At 38.0% G+C, this 21,964-nt stretch overlaps 4 protein-coding genes across 7 annotated transcripts; 2 read left to right on the top strand and 2 right to left on the bottom strand.

Moving 5' to 3' along the window:
* The first annotated feature begins 75 nt into the window (after positions 1-75).
* Positions 76-3,522, top strand: LOC106418166 (casein kinase 1-like protein 7). Of its 2 annotated transcripts, none has more exons than XM_013858827.3 (13): positions 76-627; positions 726-766; positions 955-1,024; positions 1,203-1,351; positions 1,456-1,551; positions 1,646-1,716; positions 1,813-1,874; positions 1,978-2,041; positions 2,148-2,232; positions 2,314-2,440; positions 2,524-2,609; positions 2,689-2,889; positions 2,959-3,522. In XM_013858827.3, the coding sequence occupies exons 1-13, from the start codon at positions 540-542 to the stop codon at positions 3,256-3,258; spliced, it is 1,440 nt and encodes a 479-aa protein (XP_013714281.1). In that variant the 5' UTR covers positions 76-539; the 3' UTR covers positions 3,259-3,522. The 2 variants fall into 2 exon arrangements, with proteins under 2 accessions (XP_013714281.1, XP_022565936.1); XM_022710215.2 differs by having other exon boundaries at positions 955-1,105.
* A 580-nt stretch (positions 3,523-4,102) lies between these two features.
* On the top strand, positions 4,103-8,578 carry LOC106418164 (serine/threonine protein phosphatase 2A regulatory subunit B''alpha). 3 transcript variants are annotated; one of them, XM_013858825.3, is made up of 14 exons: positions 4,103-4,216; positions 4,346-4,543; positions 4,605-4,838; positions 4,987-5,092; positions 5,192-5,291; positions 5,725-5,830; positions 5,925-6,015; positions 6,263-6,404; positions 6,584-6,731; positions 6,832-6,941; positions 7,353-7,509; positions 7,594-7,719; positions 7,960-8,109; positions 8,303-8,578. In XM_013858825.3, the coding sequence occupies exons 2-13, from the start codon at positions 4,409-4,411 to the stop codon at positions 8,092-8,094; spliced, it is 1,590 nt and encodes a 529-aa protein (XP_013714279.1). In that variant the 5' UTR covers positions 4,103-4,216; positions 4,346-4,408; the 3' UTR covers positions 8,095-8,109; positions 8,303-8,578. The 3 variants fall into 3 exon arrangements, with proteins under 3 accessions (XP_013714279.1, XP_013714278.1, XP_013714280.1); XM_013858824.3 differs by having other exon boundaries at positions 4,103-4,543; XM_013858826.3 differs by having other exon boundaries at positions 4,115-4,543; positions 7,597-7,719.
* A 31-nt stretch (positions 8,579-8,609) lies between these two features.
* On the bottom strand, positions 8,610-12,295 carry LOC106416883 (glutathione gamma-glutamylcysteinyltransferase 1). Its single transcript, XM_048767557.1, has 8 exons — positions 11,754-12,295; positions 11,508-11,520; positions 11,186-11,465; positions 10,943-11,106; positions 10,813-10,864; positions 10,125-10,352; positions 9,538-10,014; positions 8,610-9,367 (listed from the first exon to the last, which is right to left on the bottom strand). Exons 1-8 carry the CDS (start codon positions 12,043-12,045, stop codon positions 9,281-9,283), a joined length of 1,593 nt encoding a protein of 530 aa, XP_048623514.1. The 5' UTR covers positions 12,046-12,295; the 3' UTR covers positions 8,610-9,280.
* A 193-nt stretch (positions 12,296-12,488) lies between these two features.
* Positions 12,489-21,649, bottom strand: LOC106417837 (glutathione gamma-glutamylcysteinyltransferase 1-like). Its single transcript, XM_048767558.1, has 9 exons — positions 20,333-21,649; positions 19,935-20,091; positions 19,617-19,855; positions 19,378-19,541; positions 18,993-19,044; positions 18,550-18,777; positions 13,383-13,572; positions 13,011-13,276; positions 12,489-12,774 (listed from the first exon to the last, which is right to left on the bottom strand). Exons 1-9 carry the CDS (start codon positions 20,405-20,407, stop codon positions 12,688-12,690), a joined length of 1,458 nt encoding a protein of 485 aa, XP_048623515.1. The 5' UTR covers positions 20,408-21,649; the 3' UTR covers positions 12,489-12,687.
* Positions 21,650-21,964: the final 315 nt, after the last annotated feature.

The following is a 21,964-nucleotide window of genomic DNA, read 5'->3' as shown; positions in this document are numbered from 1 at the left end:
TTATTGTTTTGTTAATTAATCTTACTCTACAATTATTAAAACCAAACTTAAAAAACAAATTTTCTTGTCTAGAGGTAAAAGAAAAAAAAAACACAAAAGGCGACAGACAAGACAAAAGAATGTCCCAAACCCAAATCTTCATATCCTCTCTCCCCCTCCTTCCGATTTCTTCGTATTATTAACCCTTATTTCGATTTCTTACTCAGTTCCCTTGTAAAAAGTTCGTGCTCTCTTCTGTGATCAGCGTTCGATTTCTAATCAGATTAGGGGTTTTCATTGGCTAATCGATTCGGCGTTTGAAATTTGGCAATCGGGATTTCTCGATTTCGTGGTGGGTTTTGATTTTTGAAGCGATCACGAAGAGGGTTGATGGCGAATTGAGTAAAGGAATCTGGGTTTATGTTTTTCTATACAATAAATGAATCTTTGAAGATCTCGTGAATCTGAGGATTGTCGTGGAGGGTAATCTCTAGAGGGCTGAATTGAGGAAGAGGAGAGGGTTGGTTCGATATAATTGATATTTGGGAATCGAGGAAGAGATGGGAGAGAAGATGGATCTTGTGATTGGTGGGAGATTTAAGCTTGGAAGGAAAATTGGCAGTGGTTCATTTGGAGAGCTTTATCTAGGTAACCTCAAATTGATAATGTTGTAAAAAATTCTCCTATCTAAGTTTTATAGGGTTGTTTACATGTTGTTGTTGTTGTTGTTGTGCATATTTTTGCAGGTGTAAATGTCCAAACAGGAGAAGAAGTTGCTGTCAAGCTGGTAAAAACTTTGCCACATTTAACAGACATATCAATCTTTCACAATGCCAATGAAAAAAAAGAAAAGTATTTTTAGTTCAACTGCAACTTTCATGTGATGTTGTTTCTAAAATTCTTTTCACATGAAGACCGGCGAATAATGTGACCTTGTTTAATCATCTGCTGCCTTTTTGTCGCTTCAATTCGCAGGAATCTGTGAAGACCAAGCATCCTCAACTTCATTATGAGTCAAAGTTGTATATGCTCCTTCAAGGAGGGAGTATGTCTCACTCTACACTTGAGTTTCTTGATGATAGGCTTCTATCTATTGTATATGCCTTCTCTGCTAGGGAGTGGTCAAGTAGATATTGTGCAGACATTTATGTATCTACATGTGCTGGTTGCATTATTATTTTGCTAGCAACTAAAATATGTTTTTGTTTCCTTTGTCTCTGAAGCTGGTCTTCCGAGCCTCAAGTGGTTTGGAGTTGAAGGTGACTACAGCGTAATGGTTATTGACCTTCTAGGTCCTAGTCTTGAAGATTTGTTTAACTACTGCAACAGGAAGTTCACCTTGAAAACTGTTCTCATGCTTGCCGACCAACTTGTAAGTTTACCAATCGGCTCTGCTCTGCTCTGCTCTAGTTGGTTTCCATCTCTTCAATTCTCTGATTCTTTTTTTTCTTAACGTTTTGTTTGTTTATGTTTCAGCTTAACAGGGTCGAGTTTATGCATACTCGAGGTTTCCTTCACCGTGATATAAAGCCTGATAATTTTTTAATGGGCCTTGGACGCAGAGCTAATCAGGTCATAAAATCTAACTTGTAATGAGACATGAAATCAGTGACTGTGATGGTGGTTTTTGCTTCAACCTTCTGAGATCCTTTTCTAATTATTTCAGGTGTATATCATTGATTTCGGACTAGGGAAGAAATACAGAGACCTTCAGACTCACAAACACATTCCTTACAGGTAATAATAATAATAATATGCCAGTGCTCTGCCGCTCCCCTTTATCCTTGCCTTTATATCCGTGAACTCAAAGGAAAGATCAAAATTTTGTGACAGAGAAAACAAAAATCTGACTGGGACAGCTCGATATGCAAGTGTCAACACTCACCTTGGAGTTGGTGAGAGTGCTGTCCTGTGGTGGTGTTACATATATTGTGAAGGTTGTGTATTTTTTTTCGAAACTTATATCTGGTCTTGTTGCTGGTGTTTGTGTTTGAACAGAACAAAGTCGTAGGGATGATCTGGAATCACTTGGTTATGTTCTTATGTATTTTCTCAAAGGAAGGTTAGAGTCAACAGTTTTCCCGCACCTTACTTTTATCTTCTGTATATTTTTCTTGAACAAATTGTTAAAACTCTTTTTCTTGTTTTTGTTTTGTTTTTGCTATCAGTTTACCATGGCAGGGACTAAAAGCTGGGACAAAGAAGCAGAAATATGATGTTATAAGTGAGAAGAAAGTATCAACTCCTATAGAGGTAAACAAAACAACTTGACAGTCATTGGTCAACCTCCATATTTCCTGGCTGAGCTTAGTAACTCAAATGTTATTGATGTAGGTGCTGTGTAGAAATTGCCCGTCAGAATTTGTTTCATACTTCCATTACTGTCGATCTTTACGGTTTGATGACAAACCTGATTACTCTTACCTTAAGAGACTTTTCCGCGACTTGTTCATCCGAGAAGGTTCTTAGTTCTTACCTTAACTTAACATCTTGCCTACTGTTTCGTCTCATATATTTTTACAAACTATTGAAACATTTTTTCAGGTTATCAGTTTGATTACGTATTTGACTGGACAGTCTTAAAGTATCCTCAAATCGGTTCCAGCTCTGATTCTAGCTCACGTACCAGGGTGATCTTTTTTTTTTTCTTCTATGGATTTTGAGTTTCTCTATGCTTACCTAAATGTAAAAATGTTTGGGGTTGTGCAGCATCAAACAACCACGAAACCAGGATTCAACACTGCCGGTCCTTCTACAAGTAGGCAAGAGAGGCACGCAGGAAAGGAAACAACCAGAGTGTCGGGTGCAGTGGAAGCCTTCTCCCGAAGACACCCAACAAACAACTCTGCTACGCCACGTGATCGCTCCAGATCAAGAAACTCTGATGACGGACCTTTCACTAAGCACATAGTAAAAAGCACACATTGAACGAAAGCTGTAATTAAGACAAAGACTTGATTGTGTTGTTATTTTTGGCAGTATGGAGAGTCTGGAAGAGGAAGCAGTTCGTCAAGACAGGGAACATCAACATCAAGGAAAGCAGTTGGTGGTGGTTCAAGCTCACGGCCAAGTTCAGCAGGGGGACCAAGTGGTAGCCGAGGTTCAAGTCGTCTGGTATCATCAAGCGGGGGTGGCAGTGGGAACGGGCGTCCATCGAGCAGTCAGAGAGTCCAACCTGGATATGAATCAAAGACTCTGTCTTTCGCTCGTGCAACGGCTTCAAGAAACGCTAGGGAAGATCAGTTGAGAAGCTTCGAGCTTCTGTCTCTTCGCAAATAAAGCAGGGGGAGAGAGAGAGACTCCATGAAAACTTAACCGAAAGGTTTCCATATGCTTAAAAAGATCTTTACAGGTGATTTCAGCTTCAGCGTGGAGAGATCTTTTGCCAGCACTCTTACTCGTTTGTATATTTTAAATGGTGATGTGTTGGAGATAGGAAGAGTCTAATATGCAAAAGAGGTGAACTTGTATTCCTCCAATATCATTGTAATAAACAAAGACAAAATTTATACTTTTTTTTAAAATACCAAAGAGGCAAAATCACAGTGGTGTGTAGTAGTAGTACAAACTGGTGATGGCAACATGGTAAAAAATCGACAGTCTCCTATTTATGCCAAATCGGTTTAAAAAATTAGATATAAATGATCGTCTAGACGAATGCTTAATCTATTTTTTTATTATTATTTTTTTTAATAATATTTTTATTTATTTATTGATCTAAAATTTTATAAATATCATTTATATTTATAATTTTGATGAAAATTATACTATATTAAGTTTATATATTCTATTTGTGTGTTTTATACAATTTTAAACATAAAAATGTATTAGTGTTATACACAATTAAAAATTAACACGTTTTATAATATAGTAAACAATCTAAAAGTTCTGTTTCGCATAATTTCTGATTGATCTCCGATTTTTTTTTAGGCACTAGGTCTAACCCGGCCGTTCGACTAGCGCCTAGCGCCTTTAAAGCATTTTCCAACAGGGGTTAAAAGAGACGGTGAATTTGACTATAGGGTCAACGGTGAGGGGTTCAAAAGTGGAAAACAAATTACCACCAGCGGTGGGCTGGACTGAATATTAAATAAAATAAATAGAAGTACACCTTTTTTTGGCTGGTTTCACCATCGTCATCCATCTTAAATACATTTCTCCGACTTTCTCTTCGTTCGATCGCAGATATCGTACTGTAGAAGAAGAAGTTGTATAGTTAATAGAAATTCGAATCTAGGTCTTCCCCTAATCGTCTTTTTCTTCTCTATTCTCGCGAGTATAATATAAACCTCTCTTAGTTAGTTATTTTTTTTTTTATTTTTTTTTTCAATTCTGAATGTTCTGTGGTGATTCCGCTATTAATTAGGGGTTCCAGTGGTAACGATAATCCAGTTTTCGAAAATTGAGTCGGTAGAGTTTAGGGATAAAGATGGATATAGAGGAAGTTCATAAATTGGATCCCGAGCTCTTGCAGCTTCCCACCGGTTTATCGGTTAAATCAAACCCTCTTATCGCTGAGGAACTCTTCTCCCACTGGCTTTCCCTCCCCGATACTAGCCGATTGGTACTTTTTCCATCTCTTTGTGGTGGTGGAACCCTATTTCATCTGCTGTGTGTGTGTGCAGGTCAAGTCTTTGATTGACGATACCAAATCTAGTACACCAGTCAGCATATCCAAGAACTGTGCCAATCTCAATATTGCTTGCGGAAGTGCCTTGCCATCTCTGTTTCTCAACAGCGGCACTCCCCCTCTTTCCCCTCGTGGCTCTCCCCGTTTCTCCAGGCAAAAGACTAGCCCTTTCTCTCTGCAGTCCCCTCTCAGATCTCTCAGGGAACCAAAGCCCCAACTCATCCCTCAGGTTTGCGTTATGTAGAATATATAGTTACACATTTGTTTCACAAAACCACTACAGAGTGTATTGTATTCTTTTATTTTGGTGTCATCCCTGTTACGTTTTCTACTCCCAAGGGTTGTTTGAAACTTCCTTGTCTTCATATGATATGCAGTTTTACTTCCAACATGGCCCTCCTCCTGCAAAAGAACTCCAGGAGCAATGCTTATCCATGGTTGATCATCTTTTTAGTGACTTTATTGACGGTCTTCGTATGGATGGTGATGTTTCCATTCATCTAAATCTGTTTCCTTCTGTAATGAATAGCCAAACAGCTGAGTTGATCTTACAGTTACATTTCTGCCATTTTCCAATTGCAGAGTTCAAAACCGTTACGAAAGAAGTCTGCAAGCTGCCTTCTTTTCTTTCTTCTCTACTTTTTAGAAAGATAGATGTGGATTCCACCGGTATCGTTACCAGGTAACTTATTATTCTGTGCGCTTCCTTTTCATAAATATACATAGCCACGCTCAAGCATATGTAAGATAAAAAAACATACCATGGTCTGTTTCACGCTCACCAATTTGTTTCATAAACTGCACACCCTTATAATAAACGTTTAGTGGCATAATAGTTCTGATACTCGATTGTTATCTCTTTTTTTTCTTTATCTAACCGACTTTTATATAATTAGTTATATTTGCTTTACATAAAAATTGGTGTGAGAAAGCATATGTAGCTAAGTATTTTTGGAGTATCTATGTATAGACTTTTTTGGATTTTATATATTGTCCAGTTAGCCAAATCTTGTTTAATGATCATAGAAATATGCAGCAGCTTTAGATATTCTGTTTGATTTATATATTTGAATACACCATATTTTGTTCATGAGTATAATAGTGCTTACCTGCAGGGATGCATTTATCAAGTACTGGGTTGATGGACATATGTTGGCAATGGACGTAGCCTCACAGATATATAATATTTTAAGGCAGCCAGGCTGCGAGTACCTCAGACAGGTTTATTTGATTGCCAAAGATTATCCTCTCTCTTGTTTTTTCTTTGATCCGTTGTCCTAAAGACTTATGTCTTTTTTACTGGATTTGGGGATAGGCTGACTTCAAACCAGTTCTTGATGAGCTACTAACAACTCATCCTGGCTTGGAATTCCTGAGGAATACACCTGAATTTCAAGAAAGATATGGTAAGAACTTGGTTGTCTTATGATACTTTGATGTTATTTGATCTTGTTTAGCCAAGGATATAATTCTTTCAAAGTTAATGCTATGGAGATTTTCCTTCACTAATTAATTTTTGAAAGTTATTAGATTACACTTCATTATGTAATATTTCAGGTGCATACCTGCTGTTTTGTACATCTGTTGACTAAAGTATATTTTTTTTCCCTCGGCATGTTTCATTCATGATTGTGTTCTTTCCTATCTACCCAGCCGAGACCGTCATCTACAGAATATTTTACTACATAAACAGATCGGGAACTGGTTGCATTACTTTGAGAGAGCTGAAGCGTGGAAATCTTGTTGCTGCTATGCAACAAGTTGATGAAGAAGACGACATCAATAAAGTTATTAGGTGATTAGTTATTCTTTTCTTTATTTCTTGAACAGTACTTCAAAAAGATTTCACGTTTAAATCAGTTGTATAATGGTGTAGCATTGTGATTTGTGAGAAATATGGATAGTTCATGTTGGTACTGAGACAGGAGAGTGTATGCTTTGACCATTCAACATGACATTTTCTCTGCTTTTCAGGTACTTTTCCTATGAGCATTTCTACGTCATCTACTGCAGATTTTGGGAACTCGATGGAGACCATGATTTCCTTATCGATAAGGAAAACCTCCTCAAATATGGTAACCATGCCCTTACCTACAGGATTGTCGACAGAATATTTTCACAGGTTGGCTCCAGATGTCAGAATGTTACTGAACACTCATTTTCAAAACTTAGTCTTGTTAATGTGTTTCTTGATTCACATTGCGGCTATGTCTCTGAATTAGGTCCCAAGGAAATTTACTAGCAAAGTTGAGGGGAAGATGAGTTATGAAGATTTTGCATACTTCATTCTCGCTGAGGAGGATAAGTCATCTGAGCCTAGTCTTGAGTATTGGTACACATCTCTCCCCTTCTTCTCTTTTGTCTATAGCGGCTTCTCTTCAGCCATTTTGTCCTTTAGTTGCTTAGCTAACGATATGTCTATGTAAATGCATACCCTCTGAGCCAAAACAGGTGGCATGTGAGGCCCTGTTGATGAAGCAATGTCTACATGAGGTTTTGATTCACTAAACAATGTCTACATGAGGTTTTAATTATTTCATGGACGTAGAATACCCCATATTGAAACAACAACATCTGGCTGGGTAGTGAGTGATATGTAGGTCGTTTCTGTTCATTATTCCATGAACCTAGAACACTCATGCCTCACTCGTATGCTCATCTATCTGCCATGGATGTCAAAATAAGATCTTGACGGCTTTGTATTATCCCCCCCTTGGTATTGATTAAAAAACCTTATTTGTAGGTTCAAGTGCATAGACCTGGATGGAGATGGGGTGATCAGTCCCAACGAAATGCAGTTTTTCTATGAAGAGCAGCTGCATCGCATGGAATGCATAACCCAGGAACCTGTTCTCTTCGAGGATATCCTGTGTCAAATATTCGACATGATTAAACCTGAGGCAAGAGTTCTTTCAAACCCTTATATTGTCCTGGGAGTTATTTTTTTTTAATTCTAAACATCAATTTTTAATTGATATTTTCAGAAGGAGAACTGTATCACACTCAAGGATCTGAAAGCATCAAAACTTTCTAGAAATGTTTTCAACATACTCTTCAACCTGAACAAATTCATGGCGTTTGAAACCCGTGACCCCTTTCTCATTCGCCAGGTACGCATACCTTTTGTGTAGAGTTTCTCTCCCTTTGCTTATGAATCCTTTGTTTGTTTAACAGCGGTTGAAACCATTACTATATACTTTTTTGTACCTATTCATGAAAAGTTTATAAACGCTTTTAGATGGTTTATCGTAACTTGGGAGAAAATTATGAACGATGTGTAGCAGATTCAGTTAACTTGACTGCTACTGAGAAAAATAGCTCAGTTTGTTTTTTTTTTTTTCATTTCATAGGAGCGGGAAAATCCAACACTGACAGAATGGGACCGGTTTGCTCAAAGAGAGTATGTGAGGTTATCAATGGAAGAAGATGAAGTCTCGAATGGGAGTGCAGATGTTTGGGATGAACCACTCGAATCTCCATTTTAATGACCTCAATAAGAGGTAATAAGTTCCACACTGCTTAGCATCAAGAGCTCCTTGTGGATGAATTTGGAAAAGCACGCAAACTTTTAACATTTAACTCTTATCAACAACACTAGATGTTTGCTTTTTCTTTTAGTTAGCTATTTAATCCAAAGAAATGAAAAGGCTTGTGTTCCTTTGCTCAATCCACTTTCTTTGCTTTTTCTACTAGCTTCTGGGGAAAGACGAAGGGGTCAGATCTTCTTAGCCGGTAACAGCCTTGGAAACAACTATCAAAGCAGGTAGGTCCCTTCCACCTACCGATTGGAGAAAAACGAGGCTTCTCCAAGAGAGGTTGTGTGTGTTATTTCATGAAATATTTCTCTTGCTTAGGTTTTCAAGGTTGAACCCTTTTTTCAGTCTTTGTACATTATACATCGGTTTATAAGTTTTTGTGGAATCAAACAATGATGGTTGAACTATGTATAAAAGAGACTTTTCGTGCGTATTTCGCATCCTGATAATTGAGTAGCAAACGGCAATGTTGTGCATATGACATGAATTATAGTACTCGGATGTTAACATTGTCATAAATGAATCGTTTGCAAGATTTTATGCTTACATCGTTTCCTCGGATTTTGACGTTCTCGAGTGATCTATATGGTTAATAGCTTGCATAGTATATAGATGTATACTATTATTTGCGAGCGAACTGATTTTTCACAACGGAGCTCCACGTTAAAAGTTAGACCGGTTAATATCGATTTTCTTAATGAATTAAATATCTAAATTAGTAAAAAATAAAAACGATTTTGATTTTTTTAATAATATAAATGATTAAAATTAATAATAATAAAAATGATCCAAAATCTAAAAATATATTTTATTGTAAAAATATAATTCCTATATATATTTTAATAAGATAATTGTTATTATATTGTGTTGTTATCTTATATATTGTATTGTTATCTTGAAATAATATTTTTCTATTATAAAAATTGAAAATTAAGATAATAAATTATTTATAATTAAATGTTAATCAAAAAGAATTTGTATAAATAAAAATTTATCATACTGATTTTTTGAATTAGTAAAACATAAACTAACAAATGTTCACAAAAAACTAATAAACACCTGGTTTGCATATATCACACAATTCCACATTGTTCTTTGCAAATATAGAGTTCTGAGAAATTGGAACTAGATTGAATTAAGAGAGAGGAGCGGTGAGGTCTTCCTCTTCCTTCTTCTCTTGGCATCGCTTTAGCATTATAAGTTGTCTCCTAAGATGAGATACCTGTAACCCGAATTCGCAAATCTCATATTAATTTCCCTTTGAAAGATATGTTCGTATAATTCTTGATAGCCGAACCAGTTCACGAGTTATCACTCATTTTGACAGCCCTAGTAATAGATAGTTGAATATTTGACAGCCCTAGTAATAGAGAGTGGAAATTTGGTACTCACCTCTTCGTGATGCATAGTCGAGAAGGTGCCAACGGAGACCAGCTTCTTCATTTTGGTTTGAAGAGCTTGGTCTTTGATTCCAAACCATGTCTGTGGAGGTAAAGCCATCAGAAGCGCGGTGAATGCATCGCTGCCTGATGGATACTTTGACTCCGGACTATAATATTCACTTCCTTTCGAGACAGGTTGAGTCGACGGCACCAATAGGTCAACCTCTTGTTCACTACCGTCACGAACCACAACTCCGGCTATAACTGTGGCTTCCTCCACTCCAGAAGGCCCATGACCTTTGATGCATTTCACAGAAGTTTCGCGACAATAGTACTCGTTTGATGAGCATCCGGATAAGACTTTGGCTCCTTGGCAACAAGCCGTAGCAGCTGCGAATGATAGATTTTCTTCGTAGCCCACTGAGGTTAAGAACTTGCTCACGTGCTCGAACAGTTCGGTTTCATGCACTTGCGTCAGTTCATCTCGCTGTAGTGAATGAGAACCAGATATTAGATAATCAAGTCAAGATTGTCCAAACAGTAAAATGAGATTACGAAAGGACTCGAATTACTTGTCACACAAGCTAACAGACAAACCTTCAACTTTTGCCTTGATTCCTCCTCTGCACTAAGATTTGGTTTTGCGTCCTCTGTTCTTCGGATCTCAGCCACCCATTTAATGAATGTGTTGAAGTTGGACGGAAGGGACTTGAACACAACTGATAAGATTTTTTCAACAGTATCTACATGCTGTGAACTTACAAGACGAGGAACGTCTTCCTTCAAATACTTGACTATGCTGATCCAACTTTCATCTTTGCAGCTCTGAGAAAAAAGCTAAATTTTTTCACTGATCCAAATTTGTAACAATTTCTGAATTACCATAATGCCAATGATACAAGACTATTATTAGAGGGTTTATGATGTGGGTATGGCGTTTTACTTGATGAATTTTGCTGTTTAAATTTATGAATTAATTAGGTCTTAGTATTTTCTTTCCTTTGTTAAAGTGTTTTTCATTTTTGCATTAGGGTTATGCTTAACTTGTATCAAAGACCTGTATATAAAAAGTCTCTATTGATTAATAAAAATAATTTTACGGAAATAACTTTAGTTTCCAAAAGAAAACTAAGCCTAACTCTCATTATTCTCATATCTAAGTTCTCCAAAAGGTTCAGGCTTGTCTAAGAGAGTGATTGAGAAAATTACATCAACAGAAAATGCAAAAATGAAGAGCAGAGTAGTAGCAAAACATAAAAGGGAATCTCTATAGCACCGGACGTACCAGAGTATAAAGCAATCCTGGGTCTTTGTGGAGTCTAGAAATGAGCATGAACCTGTACGTAACCAAGACATAAAAACAAAATAAAATACACCAAGGAAGGGCATAATAAACAAAAACAAAACAAGTGTACCCTCTACGTTTCCCTGTTGACTGATCAATGGTGTCCATGGCTTCCCAAAGAAGTTTAAGAGGAACCCAGTGAGGAGGATACTTAAAACGACCGACATCAAGAATCAGAGCCATGTCTCTTTCAGCACTATAGCCACCTATAGGTGAAAAGTGAGAAGTTGCAGTCTGCCATAACATTTGTTAGAAATTAAAATCCCAAGAACAGTTAAAAGTTCACAGATTTCAATTACTCTTCAAGAAGTACCTGCTTAAACACTCCTCTATCATATGACGAGATCATATGGCATTTCTCAGAAATGGAGCATGCCACTACGAATTTTCTGAAATCATCAATGGTACTATGACTTGTGCGGAAAGCTTCCACTTTAGCTCCTGAACAATGAGCCAAACACACAAGTTTTCCAAATGAAATCCCTTTTTCTTTCACTATCTCCAGAGATTCGCAGCAATCCAGCATTGATTCATCAAACCACCTCCAAGATCCTATAGGAAGAAAATGCATAAAACAAAATGGGTCATACTTGCTTCTTTAACAAGTTTCCACCATGGCCAGTTTTGGGCACAACCGATGAAACTTAACTTCTAAGTGTTTAAGAGTTAGTATACATAAATCGCATGACCCTCAAATTTTTAAAAGAAAATTTTTATTCAAAAAGGATCTAAAAATGTTTCTAAAATGTTTATGGCCCCATAACTCTCAGATCCTGCATGGTTTCTACTGAATATTTTGACAGCAACTTGTAGTCTAGGGGGTTTGTAGTTTGTACTAGCTTCTATGCACGGTCGTGCCATAACCCTAGAAAATGGTATACCTTTCCATTTTCGGTCGGAATCGATGGAAAGGGCATTCAAGACCACTGAAAGGCTAGCCAAACCAGAAAAGGCAGGTTCAGACAGCGTCTGGAAATAAGAAATTAAACTGAAATATCCTTCCATTGTTCCTTTCTGAACCGCTTCTTTGAATATATTCTGCAAAGAAAAACAACAACTTAGGGCACAAGCAAGCCAGAGACAAAAATTGATCCGTACCTTGCCATCGGTAGAAGAAAAGTCAATCGCAGGAGGAGAGGTAAGTGATCGCCGATACAAACTCGCCACAGCCATTCTTACGAGGTTTCTTAATTACAAGGGTTTAGTATATATGAGGATTAACTACAGAAAACAACAAAGTTGCGATGGAAGATTCGTGAGAATAAATTTTACAAACTTTTTCTTTTATTTTGAACTTTCGACGTGAGTTCAAAAATGGGAAGGCTATGGAGGACGTATGCATACAGAGGAGACTCATTCGTTTGAAACTCTCAAGGTCAATGCTTTAGTGACCTCGTCAATAAGCGGTTCGGTTGGTACTACTTTAGTTTTATGACATTGCATATTCTAATGTACGGTTTATACGAAATGCTGAAAGTTGTGCATATCTTTTTATTATTTACAAGTCACAATATGTTGTTACCACAATATAGATGGGACATTTCTTTCTTAAACTATATACTGTATAGTTGACCTTTTCCAAATTAGCGGAAGTTGGAGACTTTTGTTGATTTTTCTCAATATAATAGATGTATCCATTTGTTTTGTGTAAGAGAGTAGTCATAATAGGAAGTAGTCAGTTTGTGATGAATTAATAACAGATAGAGATTGCAGCATGCAGATAATAAAGGAGACTCTCAAAGAATTAGGGTTTTGGGTTTGAGAAGTTGGGATTCAAATGGGCAATTAAAGATATGTGAATTTGGGTAAGATGAATCAATAGGCAGGAGCAGCGAAATCCTCCTCTTCCTTGTTCTCTTGGCATCGTTTTAGCAGCTGAAGTTGGCGTCGTAGATGCAATACCTATAATAACCCCATGTAACATCTTTATAAATTCCACAAATTTGATAGCTATATCCTAAAGATGAACTCGAAAAAGAACCATTTGTTTCAAGTTCTAACCTCTCCGGCTCAACTTGGGCTTAGATCATTGTTTTTCCTCTCCAAAAGACACGATGTCTTAACAAGTAAAAAGATCAAAACTATTTTGCCCTAGAGATAGAAACGTGACTCTATATTGAACTTGTTATATAAATTACCTCTTCTTGAAGCATAGTTGGGAGGGACGCCATGGAAACGAGCTGCTTCATTTCATGCATAAGAGCTTGGTCTGTGATCCCTAACCATGTCTGTGGAGTTAAAGCGAGCAGAAGTACAGTGAACACATCTTCTCCTGCTGGATAATTAGCCTTTGGACCACATTCACAGTCATTTTGGGTCGCTGGCACCAATAGATCAACCCTTTGTTCATTCCCATTACGCACCACAACTCCAGTCACCACCGTTCCTTCGGCCTCGCCAGAACCTTGAATGGGAAAACAAATTTATAAACATTAGTAACTTGACCTCAGGCTCTAGCCCAGTCAAGGATGATCGTTTTCTCAAAGGGAAACTTACTAATAGTAACATACCTTTGACACATTTCACACAAGTTTCCTGACAGCAGAACCCTTTTGATGAGCATCCAGATAATATTTCAGCTCCTTGGCAACAAGCCTTTGCAGCTGAATACGTCAGAATGTCTTCATAATCCATTGAGGAGAAGAACTTACTAATGTGTTTGAACAGTTCAGTTTCATGCACTTCTTTCAGCACCACTTGCTGCAGTAGATTAACTAGAGATTAGACATTCAAAAGTCACAATTGTCTGAAGAACAGCGAGGATATTGCTGGAAAATGAAACAATGAACAAATAAGCATGACCATGTTTTTTTCAAGGAAAAGGAGTGTGTTCTTACTTCAAATCAAAGAAGAAATTTAGAAATTAATTACTGTTATTTTATCTCATATAATAACCAACCACTACAAGAAAACATCGTAATTCTGACGGACATTCTGACGGAAAATGAGATCCTCGGAATATTCTGACAAATTTCCAAGGAAATTCCGAGAAAACCCAAAATTTGGGTTTCCTCGGAATATACCGATGAAATACCGAGGAAGACATATTCCTCGGAAAACACCGACGAATATCCGAGGATATATTATAGCCGTTGGAGAGCCATTGGGGATTTTAAAAATTCCGAGGAAAGAGCCGTTGCCGTCGGTATTCCGTAGGAATTTCCTAGTTACTGTCGGCAGCATTTCATCTATAAATACCCGCACCCCCCCAACCTCTTCATTCATTCCATTTCTTCATCCTATCACATACTATATTTACACACAAATTTGATTGAAAAAGCATGTCTTCTTCAAATTATTATCGTTCTTGGATCGATCGATCTCATTTGGATCCGAACACGAGATTGCTTACGGAAGAATACCAACGAGGTATAACCGAATTCATGGGGTTAGTTCAACGACAACCGGAAGCAGAAACGTGTATGTTAAGATGTCTTTGCTCTAATTGTAAAAATAGAAAGATTATTAAAGAGTGGGATGTTTGGACTCATCTATATTTGAATGGGTTTACACGAAGTTACAAAATTTGGTATTATCATGGAGAAACTGATTATGAATATGGTAGTACTAGCGAACCTCAGCCTGCGGTTAGGTTGGAAGAACCAATTAGAATGGATGTAGATTATGGTGTAGGTACTGAGCAGATGGTAAATGATCATTTTAGAGAGGAAGATTTACCCAATCCAGAAACTATGAGATTTTATGATATGTTGGATGCTGGAAAGCAACCCTTGTACGAAGGTTTCAGAGATGGTCATTCAGCTTTATCATCTGCAACAAGACTGATGGGCATTAAAACAGATTATAATTTGGCTGAAGACTGTGTGGATGCGATTGCTGATTTTGTAAAAGGTATTCTACATGAGGATAATGTAGCCCCTGGTTCATACTACGAGGTTCAGAAACTAGTAGCTGGTCTTGGTTTATCGTATCAGGTAATAGATGTATGCAGTGATAACTGCATGATTTATTGGAGGGCGGATGAAGAGCGGGTTACATGCAAATTTTGTGGAAAAGCTCGTTATAAAGATACGAGTGGAAGAGTTCGAGTGCCATTTAAAAGGATGTGGTATTTGCCTTTGACGGAAAGGTTGCAGAGGTTGTATCAGTCTGAACGCACAACACAACCAATGAGATGGCATGCGGAGCATTCAACAAATGGTGAGATTAGACATCCTTCAGATGCAAAAGCGTGGAAGCATTTCCAATCAAAATATCCCGACTTTGCGTATGAGAGAAGAAATGTCTACCTTGGATTATGTACTGATGGTTTCAGCCCGTTTGGCAAGAGTGGAAGACAATATTCTCTATGGCCAGTCATTCTTACACCATACAACTTACCGCCAAACTTGTGCTTGCGACGAGAGTTTTTGTTTCTCTCCATTCTCGTTCCCGGACCAGAGCATCCTAAGAGATCACTTGATGTGTTTCTTCAGCCACTAATATATGAGTTGCAACAACTATGGCCTCAAGGTGCTGAAACATACGATGTTTCATGAAAAGAAAACTTTCAAATGCGGGCAGTACTTATGTGGACAATAAGTGATTTTCCAGCATATGGTATGTTATCTGGATGGACAACGCATGGAAGGCTATCATGTCCATATTATCAAGATGACACATATGCTTTCCAACTAAAGAACAGAAGGAAAACGTGTTGGTTTGACTGTCACAGACAATTTCTACCACCTGATCATCCATACCGCAGGAGTAAGACTTCGTTTACGAAGAACAAGCAGGTGTTTGATGGTCCACCTGAGGAAGTTAGTGGGAAAGATTTGTTGAAGCAGTTTAGGTATTTTGACGCAGAAAGGACGCCAGATGTAGGTGGACATGAAAACATTCGAGTCAGTGCGGTTGGAGAGCTACATAACTGGCACAAAAAGAGTATTTTATGGGATATGCTATACTGGAAGGATCATCTGCTGAGGCATAATTTAGATGTCATGCATATTGAGAAGAACTTTTTTGACAATCTCATGAACACGATCCTTAACGTTCAAGGTAAAACAAAGGATAATTTGAAGTCAAGACTGGATTTAGTCGATATATGTGCTCGTTCAGAACTTCATGTTGATGAGAATGGTAGGGCTCCTTTTCCCATATACCGACTTGATGCGGAGGGAAAAGATGCGTTCTTTGATTGGATTTTAAACGATGTGGAATTTCCAGACGGTTACGCATCTAATTTGCGTAACTGTGTCGACAGAAAGGAAGGAAAGTTTATCGGCTTGAAGAGTCACGATTGCCATGTAATGATGCAGCGCCTCCTTCCGTTTGCCTTCAAGGAACTATTACCACGGAATGTTCATGAAGCAATTGCAGGGATTAGTGCTTTCTTCCGCGATTTATGCACAAGATCAGTGACTCTTGAAGGTATTGAAAATTTGAAGACTAACATAGCCGTGATTCAGTGCACCCTTGAGAAGATATTTCCTCCATCATTTTTTGATATTATGAAGCATCTTGTTATTCATCCGGCAAGAGAATTGGAACTTGGTGGTCTTGTACAGTATAGATGGATGTATTTGTATGAGCGGTATATGTACCATTTGAAGAAGATGGCGAAAAATTATAGTAGGGTGGAAGGTTCTATAATCGCACAGATGATAAATTCAGAAACTTCAAACTTTGCCGAGTTCTACTTTCCAGCAGAAGTGCAGACCAAAAAAAGAAGACCTGCTCGGCATTATGATAGAGGCGAACGAGCAACATATCATGTTACGGTTCCAGACATCTTCACAGATGTTGGACGACTTAGCGGAAAACCAAAAGACCGCTCCGGTTTTTGCTCCCGCTGCTGCACCCCCTCCCGTTGCTGCACCCCCTCCCGCTCCTCCAATCATTCCGGGAGTGATGACTGTTGCCCAGTTGGTTCAACAGCCCGGTCGTGAGCATCTTCCCTATCTCACTCCGTGTCCAAAGGGACGACGTCAAACATGGTAATTAAAATTCTTTTTTTTCCTTTCATTAAAATTTGATTCATTATTAATAATTTGTTTCTTATATTAGGTTCAACCGATCCGGGAACGGGATCAGCGCATGGATCAACAATATGATGTACTCGAACCTCAGGAAGGGATATCCGACTTTCACTCACTTCCCTGCCGAGGACCAGGAGATGTGGTTTCGTCAGTTTGCGGTAAGTATTCTAATTTTTTAACTTATATTTTTAATCTTTAATATAAAATTTCTACAAATTGTGTTTTTTTCAGCAAGAGTTCACCTGGAATCCCGATCACACGAACTTTATCTGTGACGCCTTCGTCCATAAGGTTATGGACAACTATGGGAAGCAGATCTACGAGTGGAAGCAGAAGTGGCTCATCAACCAGGTTTTTTTAATTTATTAAACAATTTTTTGAATTTATTAAACTATTTTTGGATTTGTTAAACTATTTTTGAGATTGATATTGGTGTTGTGAGGGATGTGCTCAGCCTAATCGAAACTCAGAAGGAAGACGAAGAGACCCGTCTATCTCACCTTCAAACTGACCTGGACGCCACTTCGACGGCTTCGACCAGCTTGTCCCGGATTCGAATCAACGAAATCGTTGAATCGGTATGTTATTTATAAAAAAGTTCAATTCATTTATTTCTTTATTTTCATTTTATCATCTTTTCTATTATTTAAATTTATTTATTTTCTATTTCAGTCGGTTCCAAAGAAGAAGGGACGTTTGGTCGGTTTGGGTCGTCGAGCCCGGTCGGTTCTTCCTTCTGCACCACAGCCCTATGTTGATCCAGAAGTGCTTATGGACCAGTTGAAGGACAAAGATGACCGCATAGCTGCGTTGGAGCAAAAGATGGCAGATCAAGAGGCGGGACCGGAGGCAACGAGGAAGCAGAACGAGCAAATGATGGAGATGATGAAGAGGATGTACCCGAACGAGCAGTTCCCGTAGTTTTTTTTAAAAAAAAAAAAAAAAAACTCTGAATGTTTTATTTTGGTATGTACAACTTTGAATATTATCTAATATGTTTTCTATTTCAATTTTAATTTTATATTTTCGAATATCAATTAAAATAAATAAATTTTTAATTTAAAAAAAAAATTATTTTTGGGAATATTCCGAGGAAGTGTATCCCTCGGGATATTCCGACGACAACTTCCTCGGAATATTCCAACGGCAAAGGTTTCTCGGAATATTCCGACGGCCGAAGTTCCTCGGAATATTCCGAGGGCATATCTCCTCGGAATATTCCGACGGCAAAGGTTTCTCGGAATATTCTGACGGCCAAAGTTCGTCGGAATATTCCGATACCTCTTTTCTTTCGGAATGTTTCCGAGGACCGTTCCATCGGAAATATCCGAGGAGATACCGACGAACAGTCCTAGGAAATGTTTATTCGGAATGTCCTCGGATTCTTTAATTCTCGGCATTCCCTCGGAATTTTCCGAGGAAATTTTACTTTCCGACGAGAAATTTCCGACGACCATTCTCGTCGGTATGTCCTCGGAATACCGTTATTCCGAGGACATACCGACGATATTTTTCGTTGGAATACCGTGTTTTCTTGTAGTGAACAGCTCTATGCAAAACAATGTGCAGTTAAATATTTTTTGGTTGTATGATTTCCCACTAGTCAGTGTTCGTCAAAAGAAAAAAAATAGTTTTATGCATGCAACTTTGGGTATTAGTAACCTTTACGTTGAAGAATCTATACAGATAGTACCTTTAAGTTTAGCCTTGATTTCTCCTCTGCGCTGAGATGTTGGTTTACATCCTCTGTTATTCTGATCTCAGCCACCCATCTGATGAATTGGTTAAACTTTGATGGAAGTGACTTGAACACAACTGGTAAGATCTTTTCCACAGTATCTACATGCTGTGAGCTTACAAGACGAGGAACATCTTCCTTCAAATACTTGGCTATGCTGATCCATCTTTCATCCTTGCAGGTCTGGTATATATATATAAGCAAAATTATCACCGACCCGTTTGGTATTAAATGTGGAAGAGATGTTGTCATAAATTTCAAGAATGGCGAATCGAATTCACATTCATATCCAGCAGCAGCAAAGGTTGTGAGTGGGAAATTTGCATTAACAAAACATGTAAAAATGAAGAACAAACTAGTAGCAACCATGAAGAGAACATATATTGCATCCGACGTACCAGTGTATAGAGCAATCCAGGTTCTCTATGGGGTCTAGATATGAGCATGAACCTGGAAACAACACAAAATAAAATCAGAGATCATATATAATAAAAACAAACTACATTGATGATACAGTACACTAAACTACGGAAAAGCTAAAAGCATAAGTATGCTTTTTGGTGTTTATTTTTTTTTTTTTTTTTGATAACTCTGGTATGTGGTCAGCCACATTCTCAACTATCCCCCGAAAGGGGTCCAGCGCTCCAACGGAAGGGATGTTAAATCCGTTGTGGCCAAGGCTCGAACCCGGGTGGCGGACATTACAGTTGTACCTCCTTTACCACCAAGCTACGAGCGCTTGGTTCTTTTTAGTGTTAATTTATTTAAGAATGAGTACGTTACCCTCTATGTTTCCCTGTTAACTTAACAATGGTGTCCATGGCTTCCCAAAGTAGTTGAAGAGGAACCCAGTGAGGAGGATACTTGAAACGGGCGACATCAAGAATCAAAGCCATATCTCTTTCAGCGTTATAGCCACCTATAGGTGAAAAGTGACCAGACCCAGTCTGTGATAAAGATTTGGTTAGAAACCCCATCAACATGACAAGAAAGGTTCCACAGTTATGCCTGCAAGAAGTTACCTGCTTAAATACTCCTCTATCATATGACGAGATCATATGGAAATTATCAGAAACCGAGCATGTCACTACGAATTTTCTGAAATCATCAATGGTACTCTGACTTGTGCGGAAAGCTTCCACTTTAGCTCCTGAACAATGAGCCAAACACACAACTTTTTCAAACGTAATACCCTTTTCTTTCACTACTTCCAGCGGTTCGCAGCAGTCCAGCATTGATTCATCAAACCACCTCCAAGGCCCTATTGGGAAAAAAATAAGTAAACCTCAAAAACCCTATCTAAGACGTGTTTCTTTCTCTTCATACTAAAATTGGTATACCTTTCCATTTTCGTCCAGGATCAATAGACAGAGCATTTAAGACGACAGAAAGACTAGCCAAGCCACAATAGGCAGGTTCTGACTGCGTCTGGAAATAAGAAATCAACTTGAAAAATCCTTCCATTGTTCCTTTCTGAAGCGCTTCATTGAATATTTTCTGCAAAAAAAACGAGCAAAATTCTGATGAAACAGAAGAAGATTTTCTTTTAAAAAAAAACTTGGTTAAAGAAACAGAACAGAACAGACAGAAGCAGAAGAATACTTTTTAGAGAGTAAGTCAGTAACTAAAGTATATGTTTGTCTCTGACCTCACACTCTTTTAAGACAAGAGGAATTTCTATTACCCAACACATGTAAATTTTTGCATTCGAATCCATGAATCGACACATGATCCTTACCTTGCCTTCGGGAGAAGAAAAGTCAATGGCCGGAGGAGAAGGAAGAGATCGCCGGTACACACTCGTCATAGCCATTCTCACACGTTTGTTCGACTGTTTATATATGTTTTGACAGAGACCGCGCTGGAAGATTCGTTTCAGGATTGTATAAAGCAAGGAGACGAAGACTTTAACGAAACCACTTTCAGTGCGATGAGATTGAATATGTGAAGTTGTACACGTATATAAATATAATATGTTGATGTATACTTTTTTTTGTCAACTGTATAGTGTATACATCAATTACTCCATCTCTCTCTCTCTCTTCTCTTCTCTGTCTAGTCTCAACAGAGTCAAACGTGAAAAACAGGACGGAAGGCCGTTAAGTTTCATCCGGTTAGTCTTGGTCTTTTTTTGTTTTTTTTTTACGTCCGGTAGTCTTGGTCCGATGAGCAAACGGGGTTACGGGATTGATGGCGTCAGAGTCAAAGTTGGCGCGAGAGTGGGGGAGGCTTCTTAAACCGGTTGGGTCATAGGACTCCGGTTTGTTTAGAGCTTACCGTCGCAATCATAAATTCATAATAATGGGAAAGGAAATAAAAATGAACCAATTTGTTCTCGAATCATTTGAAATTTAAGAAATACTATTTCAAGTCTTGAAAAAAATATTAGCTAATGTTACGATCTATTCAACTAGTCAAACACGTGTTCAAACCTTTTAACACTGAATCTAATAAAACTTCGAGGCTATGACTTACAAAAATTAATATCCCCTACAACTTCTTTTTATTAAACAAATTTGATAGAAGTTACATTTTTTTTATCGGATCTTTATTATTCAAAATCATTAATTATCATATATACTTTATCCACATTAGGCAATTCCGTAATCTTTATTTAAAGAAATAATAAATGACATTAATAATGAATTTATGGTCAGTTTAATAAAAAGCTTATTATATAATTAGATGGACCAACCTATTTCTTTAATAATTCTAAGAATCATCCTAATGATGACATGTGACTACAAAAAGAAGTTGTAATGTTTCACAAATAATATATAGGGGATTGATTTGAAAGGGAAAAAAATAAGATGAAAAGAAATGTATCTTACCTATCAACCATATATTAAATTGTAATTTTCAAGTATATTACTGCAGTTTAGTTGTTTTTTTTTATTAACTAGGAGGATGTATCTTAATGATATCTTGCATATTTCTATTGTTTTATCCATTCACCCATGTGCATTTTGATCATATAGATTAGGATTTAGCCATGTTTAGGTTGCATTTTGCATACATGAATCCTTATCAGGTATTGGAGTACCACATGAAGTTCTTGGAGATATTTGGGTGCAATTAGAGTTCAAAAGAAGTGTTTAAAGTGATCATTGGGCGAGCACCTTACCGGAGCGACCAGTCCAGAGCGACACCATCAAGTCGCTTTGATCTCCCTATCAGAGCGACCTTACCAGAGCGACAGGGAAGAGTCGCTCGCGTTTTGATCACCCGGAGACGCGAGAACGAGTCCGGAGCGACCTCTCGCAGCGACACAGTGAGGTCGCTCCCGAAGCATGGAGCGACTTCACGGAGCGACAGGGAGGAGTCGCTCGCGTTTTCATCACTCGGAAACGCGAGAACGAGTCCGGAGCGA

The sequence above is a fragment of the Brassica napus genome, chromosome C9 (genome assembly GCF_020379485.1).
Source record: "Brassica napus cultivar Da-Ae chromosome C9, Da-Ae, whole genome shotgun sequence".
Classification (NCBI taxonomy): Eukaryota; Viridiplantae; Streptophyta; class Magnoliopsida; order Brassicales; family Brassicaceae; genus Brassica; species Brassica napus.
This window is presented reverse-complemented; position numbering and strand designations above follow the sequence as displayed.

Excerpts from the sequence above, each read along its gene's own strand:
- LOC106418166 (XM_022710215.2), top strand. The coding sequence starts at position 540 with ATGGGAGAGAAGATGGATCTTGTGATTGGTGGGAGATTTAAGCTTGGA. Across the intron at positions 1,106-1,202 it reads CTCTGCTAGGGAGTGGTCAA|CTGGTCTTCCGAGCCTCAAG; the intron begins GTAGATATTGTG and ends TTGTCTCTGAAG. Across the intron at positions 1,875-1,977 it reads CAACACTCACCTTGGAGTTG|AACAAAGTCGTAGGGATGAT; the intron begins GTGAGAGTGCTG and ends GTGTTTGAACAG.
- LOC106418164 (XM_013858825.3), top strand. The coding sequence starts at position 4,409 with ATGGATATAGAGGAAGTTCATAAATTGGATCCCGAGCTCTTGCAGCTT. Across the intron at positions 6,405-6,583 it reads GACATCAATAAAGTTATTAG|GTACTTTTCCTATGAGCATT; the intron begins GTGATTAGTTAT and ends TCTGCTTTTCAG. Across the intron at positions 7,510-7,593 it reads TCGACATGATTAAACCTGAG|AAGGAGAACTGTATCACACT; the intron begins GCAAGAGTTCTT and ends TGATATTTTCAG.
- LOC106416883 (XM_048767557.1), bottom strand. The coding sequence starts at position 12,045 with ATGGCTGTGGCGAGTTTGTATCGGCGATCACTTACCTCTCCTCCTGCG. Across the intron at positions 11,107-11,185 it reads ATAGAGGAGTGTTTAAGCAG|ACTGCAACTTCTCACTTTTC; the intron begins GTACTTCTTGAA and ends ATGTTATGGCAG. Across the intron at positions 10,015-10,124 it reads AATCAAGGCAAAAGTTGAAG|CGAGATGAACTGACGCAAGT; the intron begins GTTTGTCTGTTA and ends CATTCACTACAG.
- LOC106417837 (XM_048767558.1), bottom strand. The coding sequence starts at position 20,407 with ATGGCTATGACGAGTGTGTACCGGCGATCTCTTCCTTCTCCTCCGGCC. Across the intron at positions 20,092-20,332 it reads TTTCTTCTCCCGAAGGCAAG|AAAATATTCAATGAAGCGCT; the intron begins GTAAGGATCATG and ends TTTTTTTTGCAG. Across the intron at positions 19,542-19,616 it reads ATAGAGGAGTATTTAAGCAG|ACTGGGTCTGGTCACTTTTC; the intron begins GTAACTTCTTGC and ends TCTTTATCACAG.